The following is a 20,362-nucleotide window of genomic DNA, read 5'->3' as shown; positions in this document are numbered from 1 at the left end:
AGTATTGAAACTCTTGCATAACAGGAATTCTGTTCTCATTGTGCAATTTTCCATGACATTTCTAGAGCATACTTAAATGGAAACTAGCTCTTACCCCAGTCTAGTTACCCACTGGGATAGTTAGGTTTTTCACACAGCCTGAGCCCTCAGTCACTTAGGTTGTCACACACAAACTACATAATTGTAAGACACGTGTGTGCATACATGCACACCTGTCATGAACCCTCTCCAACTAAATATCAAGGGAAAGTGAGGAAATGTTAGACATCAGGGAACACCAGTACTTCTCCAAGAAAGTGCCCTAATTACTGGTTGATAAACAGTGACCTAAAAGTGTTATCTACCCTTGTGCCGTAGAGACATGTGAGAACAACCTGTGTCACTAAAATCCACATCTGTCCCATGTGTGAAATCAAACCTTAAAGTGCCAGAAAAGAGGCATATATTTCGAATTCATTCATGTTGAGGGTGGGGGTGGCCCCTGGGCTCACCTCTCTTGATCTCACGGTCTTTGCTGATCCAAGAACTACTTTTTAAAAAAGATCCAGCTGAGAACACTATATACCGGGGGTACCAAAAAATGTATACACATTTTAAGAGATGGACAACGTTGCTCAAGCAGTAGTTTGCCATAATCAGAAGTGTCTGGACACTGATGGTAACCACTTTGAGCACCTCTTGTAATTGCAGAAGTCAAATGTGACTTGTATTCTCTTTTGTTATTGGTATATATTGAGTACTATAATTTTAATACAGTTTTCCTGTCTTAAAAATGTGTATACATTTTTGGGCACCCTCTGTACTAACAAGGCTGGCCAGTGGCTGCTGGATGAATTTCCGTCTCCTTATAGTGAGTGAATGAGAGACTTTGAATGCACAAGAACCCTACGTGGTGTAATCAAGGGCCTAGAAATCCCTGTTGCCATTGCAGTGCTGGTGACTGGTAAGCTCAGCCTGACCCATATAGTTTCCTGGCCATTTGACAGTGGCCACTCACTGGGTTCCATAACATGTCAACTGTCTCAAAGATGAGACTTTTTCAGTCCTAGGACAGTTCGCTAAGGGGCAGGTGGGCAATAAATAAAGAAGCCCATTCCTCAGGAAAACACAAGTCTCTGTTTTAAATTCAAGTGTAGACTTTTAAAATGGAAATGCAATATATTCTCTCTCCCCATTAAGCATTCTGTCTTCTCCTGAATGTTACAAGGATATCTTGCCATTCCTTTTGTTGTGCCTTTTGAAACTCAAGTCTTTATTTTACTCTGAAAATCAGATAACACAGAAAGCTGAGACAACTGCTGCGTCCATGGTGGTAGTTGCCACTGCAAAGCCCACAAAACTAGAAACAATTCTTGGAGCTCAAGAAGAAATTGCCACACAAGATCAAATACACATAACTCATGAAAAGGTGATGACTTACCACTGGTGTGAAATTCACTCTTGTATGATTTCACTTGCAAGCCACCTAAATTTTCCTCATGGGTCTTGATCATCACTTTTTCACCTCTGCTTGTAACTCACATAGAAAACTTCCAAACGTCTCATGAGCTTTCTGCCACCTGTCTAGCTTTCACCGCCACTTTTCATCCCTAACCTTCAGACTTTCTTTTGATTGTTCCTCATATGATATTATATTTCCCTCTAATGTCTCCCTATTGAAGTAGACTCTAGTGGGCAAGTCAATTGATAAAATGCAAAAGTATATGTTATTTATGACTTTACTGGAATTTCCCTTAGATCATAATAAGAATAATGAGAGAAAGAGAAATGCATCCTTTGTTCTTTTATTGCTAATCACATTTTTTCCTTTTAGACTCAAATGATATACTAAAGTATGATTAAAATGTCCTTGACTAGGAAGAAATTCTGCTTCCTTTTCCAGTTTGACCTAAGTTTCTTTTGTTATAGGCTGTATGAAATGTAATGACCATTGTCTTATTTTTTTTTGTCATATAACCAGATAATGAAAGAAACTAGAAAAACAGTGGTACCTAAAGTCATAGTTGCCACACCCAAAGTCAAAGAACAAGATTTAGTATCAAGAAGTAGAGAAGGCATCACTACCAAAAGAGAGCAAGTTCAAATAACTCAGGAAAAGGTGAATACAGATATTTGAGATGGGAAAAGTTCATCTTGAAACTGATTTCTAGTAAATCATTAACTATGATGTGGTATGAATTATTAATCTGTATTTCCCTTTTTGAATCACAAACTAAAACAAGATGGTAAATGTGTGACTGCTTACCATTAATTTTATCTGCACATTTGATTTTCATCCATCTGTAACATTTGTAATTCATTTTATTCACCGTTATTCTTTGCATGGAGACTAGTACGTTTAGCCTGATTTTTGAAAAGCAGTAAATGAAATCATCTGGAGTTAATACTTCTAAGTTTTGTGACCCCTAGTCAGTGTGTACAAACATTGCCAAGTAAAAGTTAACTTCTCTTGTGTGGTGAACCCACAATAACTCCATCTTGCATCCCCACTGGGGGGGGGGCGGGTCATACCATGTGTGTCTGAAGTCCTGTACAATTTAAAACTTGATTTTGCTGTAATAATCAGATGAGAAAGGAAGCTGAGAAAACTGCCTTGTCTACAATAGCAGTTGCTACTGCTAAAGCCAAAGAACAAGAAACAATATTGAGAACTAGAGAAGGAATGGCTGCTAGACAAGAACATATTCAAGTTACTCATGGAAAGGTGACTATTCCAAGTGTGAAGTCCCCTATTATAATACATTAATACCAAATCTCATGTGAAATCCCTATTATAATACATTAATACCAAATCTTGGAATTTCTTATGTATGAGACACTATTAACCTAATTTGTTTTTTAAATGATTAAACAATTGGAAAGCAGAAAGTCAAATTATTTATTATTGTTAATATCACTACATAATCCTTTCCCCACTGATCTCTTTACTATTATTTTCTATTTTTTATTATTAACATTTAGAAATTCTTCAGAAGTTGGTGATTGAAATTGCATGCAGGCTAGTTTTAATATACTCAATGAACGTAAATATATATGAAAATGATGAATCTTACTGTCAAGAAGATGTATGTTTTGAGGGAGTCATAAATTCAGTATATTCCATTGTAGAGTATGGACTTATTTCAGGAAATTACCCATTATTTTCTTCATGTGAAACATTATCTCCCCCCTCCCGTAAATATCAGATGAGAAAAAAAACTTGAGAAAAATTATAGTGCCTGCTGTAGTAGTTTCCACTAAAACTAAACAAGATACAATATTAAAATCTAGAGAAGGAATTAACCAACCAGAATAAACATACATAAGCCATGAAAAGATTGTTTGTAGCTATGAAATTTCCATGAATTAACTTATTTCCCATGATTGTCATTTACCCCAAATGATCTATTTACCTAATTTTATTCTTTATTGCTAAGGCAGTTTTTGGAAGTGAGCAACTAAAGTTTTTCAATTTCTTTAGCATCATGGTTGAGTTCTGTCTGTATTTCCCTCAGTGTTGTTTTCTGTCTCTACACCTTTGGTTTTCATTTTTTTGTCTAAGACATGATTTAAGATCAACTTTTTAAATATTTACCCAAGTCTAATATTGAATGGCATATCAGCCTTTCAGAAGTCTCATGGACGACAGAATTCCAATATGTAACATACTTCACACATGATTATCTTTTTAAACGTTTGTTCGGGATCACATAAATTTGACTATCTTATTTTTGTTGTTAAAAATTAGCTAAGAATGGAAGCTGCAAAAATGTCTGTACCCAAAGTAATAGTTACCACTGCAAAATCTACTGAACCAGCCACACTGTCAAGGACTAGAGAAGAATTTGCTATTAAGCAAGAACAAATACATCTTATTCGTGAGGCGATGACAACTGATGCTGTGGAGGTGAAAAGCATTGTTTCATCCCATTTCACCATCATCAGCTCTCATAACTTTTCATCCATCATGAGTTGTTGTGCTCCTCGCGTTCCGTTTAACTGATTAACTGGTTAGCAACACATAAGAGAAAGATTCAGCCCAGTTCCTCCAGTGGAACAGTGAGCATTTCTAGTTGTGCAAGTCAAGATTGAATAACACTTTTCTTTGTGTCTCCTAAATTAATTTTCAGCCTTTAACTGGTATGAGTTGGGGTCTCCCTGTCCAATTATTCTTGCTTACCTAGGTTCCAAAAATATGAGAGATGTTAGAGCCCACTAGAAAATAAAAGCAGCTACCAGCATAGAGGATACATTTTCAGTTGTCCACCAAACGACATATATAGATGGATTTGATGTACATTAATTCAGGGAAAAATACATAGAGGCTTCCCCAATTTAAAACATCCTACTCGTAGCAGGTAGACTACATGTACATGTAATAATATATATACATTACATGTAAATATATACATGCAGATATATACATATGTACACATGACATAAGATAATATATATTATATAATGTATTATAATGTATATAAGGCAATATATACATTATATCATATATATTATCTGTTGAATATGTTAACATTTTAAAACATCTATAAAATTAAAATCAACTGATAGCCTATATGGTTAAAAAGACAAGAAACAAATAAACAGATGAACAAACTTAACTCACCTAAGTCTCATATGTATTTTACAGTTTCTTCTAAAATGCAATCTGAAGATGGTATTTGTAACTCTTCAAGGCAAATTAATTATCTTGTAGCTTCTTAGAAGGAAGCACTGGAGAAAACCTGTGGTTACTAAAGGCCCAATTCCATCTCAAAAAAACCCTCATTTTCTTTTTTTTTCATCTTAAATGTTTCAGATAATAATTTTAACAGATATACAGGTAGCATACTTGAAAAACATTTCACCTACAATCTAGATTCCATTCACAGCAGCAGAAAAGAAAACTGGACATGAATAAAATATCCCAACATTACTTTTAAAGAGCACTGAGGGATGTGGTGATGTGATTTGTGCTCTTTCTAGGTGTTGCCAAGAAGCATAACATGTAAGCCACATCAGCTGGCTTGCTTTCTTTAAAAGAGAAACTCTTTGCAAACTGTGTTCCCATTTATGTTAATCAAGTTCATGGAAATGAGAAAATACTTCTGTTCCTTCTTCCTTTTAACTCGCAGTAATAGTGAAAGTAAATTGAATTTCACTGTGAAAGTTTGTTCTCTTGAATCCAAAAAAGATAACACATTTCATTTTAATCACAGTGTCTTCACTCATGTGTTTTGATAGAGTTTTTTTATATAAAAATATTCTTATCCCTAGGGAATCCTAAGTAAATTAATATGCCTCACTGTGTGTTCATGAGCTTTCATGTTATCTCAGATTTGCATGCAACTGTACAGCTTTGTAGCAACTGATTTTTCTGGGTGGGTCTGTGATTGTATGTGAGTACATTTTCATTGTTGCTGTTATTGTGTCAACATGAGGCTAAATGATCGATCAAAGATAACAAAAATAATCAATGAAGATAACTAGCCCCAAAGTTCTGATTTCCTGAATGCTAATTGACTGCCTCAGACATAATCCTAGAAAAACTCAAAATCTCCTTACTAGTTTATATACATATTGTATTGTCCTATGTTATGTATGTGTGACTTAATGTGTCGTCTAAATAAGCAGATGTAGATAGAGTGTATCTAACTAGATGTCCACACATTATAGTAATCAACAAATATTAAGTTCCTAAATGCATCTATGAGTGACATTTCTGGAGACATTAATGCAGCTGTATAACATAGGTGCCATCTGACTATCATGCCTTTAGGCCTTTGTCTGTTCTTGATGACTATCCTACAAGGAGGAGTCCTGGCCTAACTTTGATATTACTCTGTATTAATTCTGGAAACCTTGTCTCCAGGTGGGCGTTGGGAAAAAGGCGGAAGCTGTAGCAACAGTTGTTGCTGCAGTGGATCAGGCCCGTGTCAGAGAGCCCAGAGCACCTGGGCATCTGGAAGAATCATATGCTCAGCAGACCACTTTAGAGTATGGATATAAGGAGCACGTTTCCGCCACAAAGGTACCTGAGCAACCCCCACGTCCAGCCTCGGAACCCCAAGTTGTCTCGAAAGCAGTCAAGCCTAGAGTGATCCAAGCTCCTTCTGAGACTCATATCACAACTACTGATCAAATGGGAATGCATATATCATCACAGGTGAGTCTGCACCCACGGACATTTCACCTTATCCACGGGACAGCAAGCGTCACTGCTCTGGTCATCGGGTGAACCATGGCATCACTGAGTTTCATTTCATTGCAGATCAAGAAAACTACAGATGTAACAACTGAAAGATTAGTCCATGTGGATAAACGCCCCCGCACAGCAAGCCCTCATTTTACTGTTTCAAAAATTTCTGTTCCTAAGACAGAACACGGATATGAGGTAAGACATTAAAGAGCCTGGCTAAGCAATGTTTTGCTCAAAACAATAAGTATCTAATGTGTGATGGAGACTATCTTTGCTATTGGCCAGTGTGGCCTCTTTTTGGTATTGTCTGTTAGCATTCACAGTGGACTCAGAACCCCTCGTGTTTGGTTTCTGAAACTTACCCTGCAGGGGGAGCCTACAGTGGCAGGCAGTTCGTTATGGTTATCATACACCTCTGAGGAGACACAAATTCATGCATGCTTCTCTCTGTTTCATGTTTTGTAAAAGGTGGTATATTACACAGTTTACTTTTTCTGATGCTATGAGGCATTTCAGAGCAACTTAACCGAGAATGTATATCAATACCAAAGACAGACTTTGAGAAATCACATACAGACGGTGCCCCAAAAATATATACACATTTAAAAAAAGAAAAAAAATGTATTAAAAGTGTAATACTCAATATATGCCGATAACAAAGGATAAATACAAGTCATGTGTATACATTTTTTTGGCACATCCGGTATTTATGTATTCAATAGAGCAAGATGGAGAGGTTATGGTATTGTGTGGTGGCTGGGTTGGATTGTGGAGTCAAACAGCCCTGAATTAGCATCCTAGCTCTGCCCCTTATTTGCTTTGTCATTAAGGGCAAGTTAATACATGTAAAAATCTTAGCAAGTTGACAGCACATAATAACCCTCAATATTCGTCACTGTTGTTCTTATTATACACATCTAAGACATAGAATCCAAATCTTGTAGGCCTTCAAAGAATTGTAAGGAACAATTTAATTTAATTTAATACCTATATTTGGGATAGTCCCAAATTGCTATCAAAATCAAATAATCATGGACAGCAACAGAATAAAAGCAGTAAGGAAGCCTTTAAATTATTTTTCTGAATGTCTCCATTTTCACCTTTCAAACAGATTTGTGTCTGAAACCTAAATGTGCTATTTTAAAATAGCTCTTAGGAATTTATTATTTTAATAATTTTTTTTATTTTGAATTTCTCACTTCAGTATTTTCAAATGCAACATTTATTGTGATGGTTAAGTGAAAATTCAGGACTGAGCTTGGGGAGACCCTCAGTCCCTTTATGATAAGAATGTAAAGTAAGTTCTCAGTACTACTCTTTAAGAAAGATATTTTCAGTGTATTTTACAAAGTGGCAGGAATGACAATGAGCTTTATAACAGGCTTATCTCTTACTGACTTTTCACTACCTCTAAGAGCGATATAGAGAACACTAAAAAAAAAAAAAACAGACCTTACAGAAAATAGAATCGAACTCACCACAGCAATGATAGCAATGAAGCACTTCTAAAGGATGACTTGGATGACAGTTATGTGACTTTATTTTCTGACTCTGTTTCCATTTAGGCATCAATAGCCGGAAGTGCTATTGCCACATTACAAAAAGAGTTGTCAACCACATCTTCTGCTCAGAAGATCACCAAATCAGTGAAGGCACCCACTGTGAGGCCTGCTGAGACAAGAATGAGAGCAGAGCCCACGCCCTCACCCCAGTTCCCCTTCACTGATGCACAGGAAACTTACAAGAGTCAAGCTGGCATTGAAGTGAAAAAGGAAGTAGGGGTGAGCATCTCTGGTACTGCAGTCCGTGAAGAGCGCTTCGAAGTAATTCACGGGCGTGAAACCAAGGTTGGTCACTGGACTGCATGTTGTTTCTTGATCCATCCCTTTGAGCCAGGGCCGGGTGTTCTGTTCTGCAATTCATGCTACAGAAGTAGTCAGCCAGGCAGGCGTCTTGCCTGTCTCTCCTTTACTATGCTCAAAATTAATTTTAGTGTGTCAGAGCTCTTTTCCTCAAATTATTGTATAATTTTGCATGTGCTAAGAGTTTGTGATATGTCCTCTAATTTTATGGGTCTTCTGTAACATCCTTTGTAAAAATCATAGGTAACAGAAACAGCAAGAGTACCTGCACCTGTTGAAATCCCTGTTACTCCACCAACTTTGGTCTCGGTGAGTGAAGAAGTTGATTGTACTGGACGATATGCATATCTGGTCAAATAATTTTAACATGTGCAAAGATCAGTTTCTCAAACTAGAAAATGGCATTAGTGAGTTTACAAATACTAATTTTAAGACCGTACACGATTTGACAATGGAAAGGGGACTTGTATGGCAACCATCAGTCATGTAGTCAACAGATTTAGTGAGTTTCTATTATATGGAAGGCATCATTAAAAACATATGGAGATATATATAGTCAAGTTCAACCCTCTGCACTTGTTGCCTTATTATCAGAGAAAATGTACATAAACAAGCAAGATAAAATATAGATGATAAGAACCTCAGCAGAGGGAATCCAGAGGAAGGAGATTACTTCCAATTGGGGGGAGCATGGAAAGCTTTCTTGAAGAGGCAGTATTTGCTGTTGAGCCTTCAAGCTTTGTGAAGAATATGTGAGCCTCACAAATGGTATAGTGTTGCCCCATTATATGGTATTAATGCAGTTCTACCTTACCAACTTAAAAATGCCGTACACTTATTTCAACTTGGGGATATTCCATTTTCCAAAAGAGGTGCTTTACTAATATGTCTAGAGTCCTGATCAAAAACAAAACAAAACAAACAAACAAACATTTTATGGCAATTAGAATGTAGAAGTTCAAACCCCCACTATAACATACAGAGATGATTGATGAAAATATACACATACCAATACTATATCTTTTTCTTCTCTCTTCAGGGCTTAAAAAACGTGACTGTCATAGAAGGTGAATCTGTCACTTTGGAGTGCCACATCTCTGGATACCCATCCCCAAAAGTGACATGGTACAGGGAAGACTACCAAATAGAAAGTTCCATTGATTTCCAGATAACCTTCCAGAGTGGAATTGCTCGTCTTATGATTCGTGAAGCCTTTGCAGAAGACAGCGGGCGATTTACCTGCAGTGCTGTGAACGAGGCTGGGACTGTCAGCACGTCCTGCTATCTAGCTGTGCAGGGTTAGTGGCCACACTCCCACTGTCTTTCCACACACGTGGTCACTCTCGTTCATCACCCTTAGCTGACACTTCTTTCCACAATATGGTTTCTGTGCACCTCCTAAATGGTGTAACCTTTTGGAATTGTGGGGTTAGATTATGGGGTCATCTTAATTGTCATGCTAAGGCAGGGGTCACTAACAAAATGGGATAAATGTCTGACTTTAAAGGACAAACTTCTGTCTTCTTCCAGTGTCGGAAGAGTTTGAAAAGGAAACCACAACTGTGGCTGAGAAATTTACCACAGAAGAGAAACGGTAAGACGTTCTTTTGCTAATTAGTGTTCATTCCTGTTGACCCTTGAACAACACAGGTCTGAACTGTGTGGGTCCACCTACATGTGGTTCGTTTTGTTTTGTTTTCAATAAATACAGTCAGCCCTTCATATCCATTGGTTTTGTATCTGCAGATTCAACCAACCGGTGATAGAAAACAGTATTTTCACATTCACGGCCACAGATTCCCAACTGCGGATTCAAAATGCTGTTTTTAACCTGCGGTTGGCTGAATCTGCAGCTGCGAAACTTGCGGATGCAAAGGGCCGACTTTAGAGTCGAAAGTTACACGTGGATTTTTTTACTGTGCGGGGTCAGTACCCCTCACCCCTGCTTTGTTCAAGAGTCAGCCGTACAGTTTTGATTTTTCAGTCCCTTTAGTACTGGCAAATTGCAATCCAGAAGCTAATATGAGCGAAATTCTTTTTCCAGCTTTATGGAGTCAAGAGATGTGGTAATGACTGATGCAAGCATCACAGAGGAAAGAGCAGAGCCAGGAGAACCTGCCGCTCCTTTTTTCATTACAAAGCCAGTGGTCCAGAGACTGGTGGAAGGTGGGAGCATTGTGTTTGAATGCCAGATTGGTGGCAACCCAAAGCCCCATGTGTACTGGAAAAAAGCCGGTGTTCCTCTAACCGCTGGATACAGGTATTTTGATGGCTGAATGATAGAGTTCTCTGTGATTTGTATATGTGTATGAAACCTAGAGAGAAGTAGAATATACTTACCCCATCATCTCCAAATGTAGGCTTCTTCATTATGGAGCCTTCATGGCGTGTTTGGAAGTATTTTCACACTCTCGTACAAAGTATTACTGAGAAACAAAGCTATGTGACAAAAGTAGATGGAAGACATATTTCTTTATACGGTAGTTTGATACATTTATAGTGCTAGTAAAACACAGAAACTGTATTTTTACAGGTATTTTTACCTGCACACACACACATATTCTTCCGGAAATAATCTGAGACAACTTTCAATAAAAATAAATAATAATTAAGTTGATGAAAGATAAAAACATAAGGGTCATGTAATGAAGAAGAAAGTTAGTTATATATAAAAATTTATACTAATACATTTGCTGTAATTGAATATAAAATTTAGGTTTGAATTTCCAGCCACTTAAGACAAAAAAAAGGTAACCTGATAATTTAAATATGGAACTATCATATCTTAATAAGAATTACAGTGTACCAGAGGCTTGATTACTGAAATATTTAAAGGAATTCATTGTTTTAATTATCAATTTGATTTTTGAATTTAAAAAATGAGCAAAATAATGAACAAAGAGAAAGTACCTAAGTTTTGAAATGACTATTTGCTAACATAAACACTGCAGCTCCTTATTTCTGTGTGTCTGATTCTACTAGTAGTATATCCTATTATTTGAATATATGAATACTCTTTAAAATAAACTTTTGACTTATTTGGCCCTCATTATACATGTGTCCATGTATTTTTCTCCATCTTATTGTTATTCTATGGTAGAGCTTAGTCGTATGTTTAGGATCATTGAATTTTATACCACAGATCCACATGAGGGTTATTTTACTCACATAAAGGTGATATATGACTGAATTTTTTGTTTGTTCATTTCCATAAAGGTACAAAGTGAGTTACAACAAACAAACCGGTGAGTGCAAACTGGTGATTTCAATGACTTTTGCTGATGATGCTGGAGAATACACTATCGTTATTCGTAATAAGCATGGAGAAACCTCTGCATCTGCCTCCTTGCTTGAAGAAGGTAAGTGCAACTCAGACTGGTTTCTCTGAGCATTATAAGAATGAAATGCATGGAGGTAGCAGTGCTGTGTGTTTGTCGAAAGGCCTGCTGCATCTCCTAATACTGGTTCTCTCCCCATCACTCCCCATCTTGGCCTCAGCTGTAATAGGAAATGTTTTAGATCACATGGCCTCAAATGCCAAACTGGTGCTAAGCTCTAAGTTTCTAGCAATAGTTTCTATTTGGTGCATTCAATTGGTACATATTATACCTTTGAAGAAGCAGGGATTCTAAATCCAGTTGCCTTCCAGATCCAGACAGACATCTGAGAGCAAGGAAGACAATTGCCGACTGCAGAGTATGTGCCCTGCCTCAAGGGGGCAGTAGTGCCCCATCTCCAGTATGTTGCTGCCAGCCAGGCTCAATATTGCTAGAGCTTTCGATATTTTAAAAGGAAGCTGGAAATTGCAATTTTTAAAATTCATAAGTAATTTGAAAAAAAAGAAATGTAATAGCATTTAGGCCAAGCAAAATGTGTATGTGGGTTGCCATTATCTTTGCTTAGCTGTTCATATTTACTGTGGACCATTTCACACTCTGGCTCAATTGATCTACATAAAACCCCTTATAGAAGTTAGGATATTATCCCCATTTAGCAAAGAAGCGCTCAAGACCCGGGAGGTAAATGAATTGCCAAAAGCTACATAGTAAATTAGGAAGACTTCTAGGAAGGTATTAGGATAGATACCAAAGGATTGACTGCTAATATGAAATCTTTCTACAATAGTAGTGGCTGGTTTGACTTGTTACTGTAAGTTTGAAATTCAATCTAATAAACATTTATTGAGCACTTCGATAGTAAAATTTGGAAAATCAGGCTTTTGGCTATCAATTGTCCCTAGTGTGAGGCTTGTCTGAATGAATAGTGGCATGGAGGCTTTTACATAAAGACAAAATTAAATTATGTTCTTAACTCCTAGCTGATTATGAGGCATTGATGAGGTCCCAACAAGAAATGCTTTATCAGACACACATGACTGCATTTGTGCAAGAACCTAAAGTTGCAGAAATGGCACCTGGATTTGTATACTCTGATTATGAAAAAGAGTATGAAAAAGAACAGGCCTTAATTAGAAAGAAAATGGCCAAAGATACTGTAATGGTCAGAACTTTTGTAGAAGACCAGGTGAGTAAAACAATAATGACCAAGTAAACCATTTTATAAATTGTGCTTTCCTGTCACAATGCCCCTGTTTTTTTTTGTTTGTTTGTTTGATATTTTCATTTTCAAGCGATAGAATCATGTTAGATCACTGTTAGTAGGTTCAGGTCCACTCCTGACAAATTTCCTTAATCTTCATGTCATGTTGCACATATAGTTTTAGAAATAGGGGTTACATATATGCAACAAGATATAACTTTAGAAATAGGGATTATATATATATGCAGAGAAGACAAATATTAGCATGACCTAGTTCATTGCTGCCAAGACCGCTTCATATAAATGAAGAACACTCCATATGTGAAACTTGTACTTTTAGAATACTGTACCTAAGATGCCACAGTATAAACTGGCAAAGATGACTGTCATGAAGATTTAAAAAAGAAAAAAAAAGCTTTCTAACTTTTTCTCCCAGTTAAATATTTTAATCAATCTTTATCTCTGATGTCCTTAAAGAATTTCTGTCAGTTAGGATGTATCTTTTTAACAAACTGTCATCTTTTTTACTACATAGGAATTCCATATTTCTTCCTTTGAAGAAAGGCTTATTAAAGAAATTGAATACAGAATAATAAAGACTACATTAGAAGAACTTCTTGAAGAAGATGGTGAAGAAAAGATGGCAGTTGACATTTCTGAATCTGAAGCTGTTGAAGCAGGATTTGATTTAAGAATCAAAAATTATAGAATTCTTGAGGGGATGGGTGTTACTTTTCATTGCAAGATGTCTGGATACCCATTACCCAAGGTAAAATATAAACATTTATTCCACCTCCATGCCACAATAAAGATAGAAACAGGTTACACTGTAGCTATTTAATCTAAATTGTATTCACATATGTATGTTATTGGCAGATTGCATGGTACAAAGATGGCAAGCGCATCAAGCATGGAGAAAGATACCAAATGGACTTCCTACAAGATGGCAGAGCTAGTCTGCGCATACCTGTTGTTCTTCCAGAAGATGAGGGAATCTATACTGCATTTGCCAGCAATGTTAAAGGAAATGCAATTTGCTCTGGAAAATTGTATGTGGAACCTGCTGCTCCATTTGGTGCTCCGACTTACATACCCACACCAGAGCCAGTGAGCAGAATCAGGTAAGACTCACAGTAATAATTTGGGTTGGTTAGTATTTAAATTGTCTAAAACACCAGTAGCAAGTTGCTGGTGTTTGTGTGTGTGTGTGTGTGGGGGGGGGGAATGGGGGAGGAACTAAAGGCTGAGATATCACAGAAACCTTCCATTAGCAATTCCAGTGATCGCCAAGTGTTTGTATTTCTTGCCTCTATTGAAGATGAGCAAAGCATTTTCATTAGTGTAGCATATTATTCATTCCGCCAGTATTATATCTGATATAATGAAGGCTGTAAATTTTATCTAACACCCGATTTTACATGTGCTGGCCCCAATTTATTCAACAACCCTCCAAAGTAGGGATTATTATTTCTAGTTTGGAAGTGTAAACACTGAGCCTCTGCAATCCTACAAAAACTGCCTGAGTTTAACTAGCCTGTAAGTGGTGGTGCCGGCACTTGAAATCCAATCCAAGCCATTCCAGCTGCAAAGTATAGATAGGGTTTGATTTGGTTTTGTTTTCAAAATCATTTCTATGTTTTTCCTCCTGGTGGATAAAGAAGGTTTTTCTTTTTTCATAAATTTATTCATTGGTTTAGTTAACCTACCAACATTTCTTGAAATGTTTGGGTAGTGGAATCAAAATGTTTGGTGACTAAATAAATCCAGGTGGTGAGAGAAAGACTGTATCAAGGATCATTCCAAGATTCTGAGTACCTGATACCTGGCTGTATTAAATGACTACTGACTGGATTGAGGATAGAAGAAAAATATAGTTTGGTGGGCATTAATAATATATTCCGTTTTAGATTCCAGTGAGTTTGAAGTGCCTCCTACAACACAGAAGAAGCAAATTCTAAAATAATGTTAATGAACAAGATAGAGGTTTACTTTGTTGTTTTCTCTATGCCTCATGAAAATGTTCTGTTTTCCTTTGTTTTTCAGATCCATCTCTCCTCGCTCAGTGAGCAGGTCTCCTATACGCATGTCTCCTGCACGGATGTCTCCTGCCAGGATGTCACCTGCACGAATGTCCCCTGCAAGAATGTCCCCTGGACGTAGGCTGGAGGAAACCGATGAGGCACAACTTGAGAGACTGTATAAGCCAGTCTTTGTGTTAAAACCTGTTTCCTTCAAGTGTTTAGAAGGGCAAACTGCCAGATTTGACTTAAAGGTTGTGGGTAGACCTATGCCGGAGACCTTCTGGTTTCATGATGGTAAGTATGATAAGTTTTTGCTCCCAGATGATTGAACTCAAAATAAGCTTATACAGGTTTCCAACAATTAAAAACAACTATTTTAATAATCTATTTATTTTTACTTATTTTTTTCCACAGGCCAGCAAGTTATCAATGACTATACCCATAAAGTAGTCATAAAAGAAGATGGTACACAATCACTGATTATTGTCCCTGCATCACCCAGTGATTCTGGGGAATGGACGGTGGTTGCCCAAAACAGGGCAGGCAAATCTTCAATTTCAGTGATTTTAACTGTAGAAGGTATTTGCTTCTAAAATAAAAAATAAATTATCACTTGGGCTATACACAGGTATTTCAGCCCTGTTCACTCTAAATCATGACCTCTCTTTTTCAGCTGTGGAACATCAGATTAAACCAGTGTTTGTGGAAAAACTGAAAAATGTCAATGTAAAGGAAGGTTCCCGACTTGAAATGAAAGTCAGAGCTACGGGTAACCCTAATCCTGACATTGTATGGTTGAAAAACAGTGAAATCATTGTACCTCATAAATATCCCAAAATCAGGTAAATTTGCTTGGGAGTAATAAAACTAAGCTCATTTTATAAATCCAATTACCAAGGAAGCAACTGTGTCTGTATTGATGAATTCTTTTCACTTTTTTTAGAATTGAAGGAACAAAGGGAGAAGCTGCCCTTAAAATTGATTCCACTGTCAGCCAAGATTCTGCCTGGTACACTGCAACTGCTATTAATAAGGCTGGCCGAGACACTACACGATGCAAAGTAAATGTTGAAGTTGAGTTTGCAGAACCTGAACCAGAGAGAAGATTAATCATCCCACGAGGGACATATAAAGCAAAGGAGATTGCAGCCCCAGAACTGGAGCCCCTCCATTTGCGATATGGTCAAGAGCAATGGGAAGAGGGTGACCTCTATGACAAAGAGAAACAGCAGAAACCCTTTTTCAAGAAAAAACTCACTTCCTTAAGACTCAAGCGCTTTGGGCCTGCCCACTTCGAATGCAGGCTAACACCAATTGGTGACCCAACGATGGTGGTGGAATGGCTCCATGATGGAAAGCCACTTGAAGCAGCCAACAGGCTTCGCATGATCAATGAATTTGGGTATTGCAGCCTTGATTACGGAGTTGCATATTCTAGAGATAGTGGCATCATTACCTGCAGAGCCACTAACAAATATGGAACAGATCACACATCTGCTACTCTTATTGTTAAAGATGAGAAAAGTCTTGTGGAAGAATCTCAATTGCCTGAGGGGCGGAAAGGCTTACAGAGAATTGAGGAATTAGAGAGGATGGCTCACGAAGGTGCACTTACAGGTGTAACAACAGATCAAAAAGAGAAGCAAAAGCCAGACATCGTCTTGTTCCCAGAGCCAGTAAGAGTACTTGAAGGGGAGACCGCTAGATTCCGTTGCCGAGTGACAGGTTACCCTCAGCCCAAAGTCAACTGGTACCTTAATGGACAGCTCATCCGTAAAAGCAAAAGGTTCAGAGTTCGCTATGATGGCATTCATTATCTGGACATCGTGGACTGCAAATCATATGATACAGGCGAAGTCAAGGTCACTGCAGAAAACCCTGAAGGTGTGACAGAGCATAAAGTGAAACTGGAGATCCAACAGAGGGAGGATTTCAGGTCTGTCCTCAGGCGAGCCCCTGAGCCAAAGCCTGAGTTTCACGTGCACGAACCAGGAAAGCTACAGTTTGAAGTACAAAAAGTAGATAGGCCTGTTGACAGCACCGACGCCAAAGAAATTGTGAAGCTGAAAAGGGCTGAGAGAATTACCCATGAAAAAGTGTCTGAAGAGTCAGAAGAGCTGCGCAGTAAATTCAAGCGCAGGACAGAGGAGGGATATTATGAAGCCATCACTGCTGTGGAGCTCAAATCTCGTAAAAAGGATGAATCCTATGAAGAACTCCTAAAGAAGACAAAAGATGAACTTCTCCACTGGACCAAAGAGCTAACTGAAGAGGAGAAGAAAGCTCTTGCTGAAGAAGGCAAAATCACTATTCCAACTTTTAAACCTGATAAAATTGAATTAAGTCCTAGCATGGAGGCCCCCAAAATCTTTGAAAGAATCCAAAGTCAAACTGTGGGCCAAGGAACTGATGCACACTTCCGGGTCAGAGTCGTGGGAAAACCAGATCCTGAATGTGAATGGTACAAAAATGGTGTCAAGATCGAACGCTCTGACCGAATCTACTGGTACTGGCCCGAAGACAATGTTTGTGAGCTGGTCATAAGAGATCTGACTGCTGAAGACTCTGCCAGCATTATGGTAAAAGCCATCAACATAGCTGGGGAAACCTCAAGCCATGCATTCTTACTTGTCCAAGGTAATTTGAATTTTTTTCATTAGATGGATCTGTCTCTATCCATGAATACCCAGTAGTGCATTTCTTCTTCTTTTCTTTTCTCACTATTCAAACTGTGAATTTAATTGAATATAATGCTTTTTTTTCCCTTTTTACTTGTAGCCAAACAATTGATCACTTTCACACAGGAATTACAAGATGTTGTTGCTAAGGAAAAAGACACCATGGCAACCTTTGAATGCGAAACTTCAGAGCCATTCGTCAAAGTGAAATGGTATAAAGATGGTGTGGAGGTTCATACAGGAGATAAATATAGGACGCACTCTGACAGAAAGGTTCACTTCCTCTCTGTACTGACAATCGACACAGCTGATGCTGGAAACTACAGCTGTGTACTTGTGGAAGATGAAAATGTAAAAACAACAGCTAAACTTATTGTAGAAGGTAATAAATAGTTTTTTCCATGTTTATTTAAGTTTTAAAGGCACTTTTAATATCTAATAAAATTAGCTATGCAATTGTCCCTTCATAAAATTAATTATTTGGGAATTGGATATAAGCTCCATAGCAAGAATCATGAATTTATACTACTAATTAAGAATATTGACAATTGAGATTTATAACAAGGTTATTTTAATGTCTTGTTTTTAAAACTTTTTATTGAAATATAACTCTGTAGCTTAAAAAATACCTTAAAAATTAAAACAACTTCTTTTTATTGAAAATTGATTTCTCAGTCTGTCAGCAGGCAGATATTAAAAAAATTCCTGATAGTATGGAAGAGATAAGAGATATACGAGGAATTTTCTTTAGCCTAAGTCTAAATGCATAACTCTCCAGGAAAATTAACTTCTCCTTATCTTATGCCTCAGGTGCCATTATTGAGTTTGTGAAAGAACTTCAGGATATAGAAGTTCCAGAATCATTGTCAGGAGAGTTAGAATGCGTTGTATCCCCAGAAAATATAGAAGGCAAATGGTATCACAATGATGTAGAGCTTAAATCCAATGGTAAATACACCATTACATCTCGTCGTGGACGTCAGAACCTCACAGTCAAGGATGTGACCAAAGAGGACCAGGGAGAATACAGCTTTGTTGTTGACGGGAAAAAGACCACCTGTAAACTGAAGATGAAACGTGAGTTTTCCTATTCCTGTGGGCCTGCAGAGAGCATTATTATGGTGTATTGATTTAAAAAAATGATCATAACATTGTTTTTCCTCCGCATATTTCACAGCCCGCCCCATTGCTATTCTACAAGGACTTAGTGATCAAAAAGTCTGCGAGGGTGACATCGTTCAGCTTGAAGTGAAAGTCTCCTTGGAAAATGTGGAAGGCGTCTGGATGAAAGATGGCCAAGAAGTGCAGCCCAGTGACAGGGTTCACATTGTGATAGACAAACAGTCACACATGCTGCTCATTGAAGACATGACTAAGGAAGATGCTGGAAATTACTCCTTCAACATCCCACTGCTTGGACTGTCAACCAGTGGACGCGTCTACGTCTACAGTGAGTGCAACTTATATAGTTTTATGTGCACATTGTCAAGTAAGGTAGCACACTTTAAAGAACAGACATTTAATGCAGAATTAATATTCATAAATATTTTATTTGTTTGTGTGTATTTGTGGTTTTGCAGGTGTTGATGTGATCACACCTCTAAAGGATGTTAATGTGATTGAGGGTACCAAGGCTGTGCTGGAATGTAAGGTCTCTGTCCCTGATGTGACTTCTGTTAAATGGTATTTAAATGATGAGCAGATCAAGCCTGATGATCGTGTACAAGCCATTGTCAAAGGCACAAAGCAACGACTAGTGATTAACCGGACCCATGCTTCCGATGAAGGACCTTACAAGCTGCTGGTTGGCAGAGTTGAAACCAGCTGTGTTCTCTCTGTAGAAAGTAAGGATTCTTCCATTAAACTTATCATTATTTTAAGAATTCTATGTTCCCAGTGTAACAATAACCAAGTGATTATTTCATTTCCCCCTCCCCCCCCAGAAATTAAAATTATCAGAGGTCTTCATGACCTTACCTGTACAGAAACCCAAAATGTGGTCTTTGAGGTTGAGCTGTCCCACTCAGGAATTGATGTCTTGTGGAACTTTAAGAACAAGGAAATCAAACCCAGTTCTAAATATAAAATTGAAGCTCATGGAAAAATATATAAGTTGACAGTTCTAAATATGATGAAAGATGATGAAGGAGAATATACATTTTATGCTGGAGAAAATATGACATCTGGAAAACTTACTGTGGCAGGTTGGTACATTTATCATTTAACTCGAGTTCTTATGTGCGGCAGTTGTTTTAATTTAAGAAGTTATTGCCTATTTTCTCCCAAATTTCCATCAGTTTCTCGCTTCTATGCTTCTGCTTCTTCTGTTCTCAAAACCAGTAGTACATTGAACACTGTCCCCACCAGACCAAATTCCAAATGTTCTTCCAGGCAGACCTACTTCAAATTCCTTCTCCTCTGTGAAGCTTTTTTTAATCTTCCCATCTGTATAAGATCTTACTCCTCCAACCTCAGGATCACTTTATGTGCACCTCCTTCATGACCCATATCATATACTTGTTTTATTCCCCATTTCTCCTTCTTGCACCATGAATATTCCAATATATTTTATATGAGAGATGATCAATAAATGTTTGTTGATTTGAGCTTTGTTTAAACTTTCCTACTCTGAAGATGTATTTCTTTTGTAATTAATCACCTATGCTTCTTTAACTTTTATTGTTTTTGTTCCCTTCATACTTTTTTATGAACCCAGTGACTATTTTAAAAATATAACTCACTGTATTTGTGTATCTCTTTCTCATGACACGAAGTAGACCATTTTCATTCAGGTTTAAAATGAAGTATCAAAAGTATAAGCCAGTTATCAAGAAAAAAACTAGAAGTCATCATTAGTGTGCTTGGTTCATTACAATTTAAGTATTGAGGAGTTGGGATATTACACTGAGATTAAATTGTGCTGTCCATGACATCTGGTAGATAAGCAAGTCATATGGGAATTGTGTTTCTTATTTGGTATGAAAGTTTCACGGTTTATACTTTATTATATTATAAGATTTCCCCAGAGATTTGACAATGAAAAAAACTTCTGAAACAATATTTCAGATCCTGAACTTTGATATATTAAAT

The 20,362-nt window shown here is 37.5% G+C and overlaps 1 protein-coding gene across 1 annotated transcript in view; it reads left to right on the top strand.

Annotated features, from left to right (window-relative positions):
* The window catches only part of TTN (titin), a 271,989-nt gene that overhangs the window by 15,148 nt on the left and 236,479 nt on the right, over nucleotides 1-20,362 (top strand). Inside the window, exons 11-33 of the mRNA XM_019654015.1 lie at nucleotides 1,274-1,408; nucleotides 1,961-2,098; nucleotides 2,567-2,704; nucleotides 5,846-6,139; nucleotides 6,245-6,367; nucleotides 7,738-8,019; nucleotides 8,278-8,343; nucleotides 9,074-9,332; nucleotides 9,565-9,628; nucleotides 10,079-10,294; nucleotides 11,251-11,393; nucleotides 12,353-12,558; nucleotides 13,109-13,342; nucleotides 13,450-13,694; nucleotides 14,617-14,888; nucleotides 15,009-15,173; nucleotides 15,268-15,436; nucleotides 15,538-17,231; nucleotides 17,373-17,654; nucleotides 18,083-18,349; nucleotides 18,450-18,722; nucleotides 18,853-19,116; nucleotides 19,216-19,476. Of these exons, the coding sequence (XP_019509560.1) occupies nucleotides 1,274-1,408; nucleotides 1,961-2,098; nucleotides 2,567-2,704; nucleotides 5,846-6,139; nucleotides 6,245-6,367; nucleotides 7,738-8,019; nucleotides 8,278-8,343; nucleotides 9,074-9,332; nucleotides 9,565-9,628; nucleotides 10,079-10,294; nucleotides 11,251-11,393; nucleotides 12,353-12,558; nucleotides 13,109-13,342; nucleotides 13,450-13,694; nucleotides 14,617-14,888; nucleotides 15,009-15,173; nucleotides 15,268-15,436; nucleotides 15,538-17,231; nucleotides 17,373-17,654; nucleotides 18,083-18,349; nucleotides 18,450-18,722; nucleotides 18,853-19,116; nucleotides 19,216-19,476 (6,190 nt within the window). The remainder of the gene's footprint in view (nucleotides 1-1,273; nucleotides 1,409-1,960; nucleotides 2,099-2,566; nucleotides 2,705-5,845; nucleotides 6,140-6,244; nucleotides 6,368-7,737; nucleotides 8,020-8,277; nucleotides 8,344-9,073; nucleotides 9,333-9,564; nucleotides 9,629-10,078; nucleotides 10,295-11,250; nucleotides 11,394-12,352; nucleotides 12,559-13,108; nucleotides 13,343-13,449; nucleotides 13,695-14,616; nucleotides 14,889-15,008; nucleotides 15,174-15,267; nucleotides 15,437-15,537; nucleotides 17,232-17,372; nucleotides 17,655-18,082; nucleotides 18,350-18,449; nucleotides 18,723-18,852; nucleotides 19,117-19,215; nucleotides 19,477-20,362) is intronic.

This window comes from Hipposideros armiger, unplaced genomic scaffold, assembly GCF_001890085.2.
Source record: "Hipposideros armiger isolate ML-2016 unplaced genomic scaffold, ASM189008v1 scaffold_212, whole genome shotgun sequence".
Lineage (NCBI taxonomy): Eukaryota > Metazoa > Chordata > Mammalia > Chiroptera > Hipposideridae > Hipposideros > Hipposideros armiger.
This window is presented reverse-complemented; position numbering and strand designations above follow the sequence as displayed.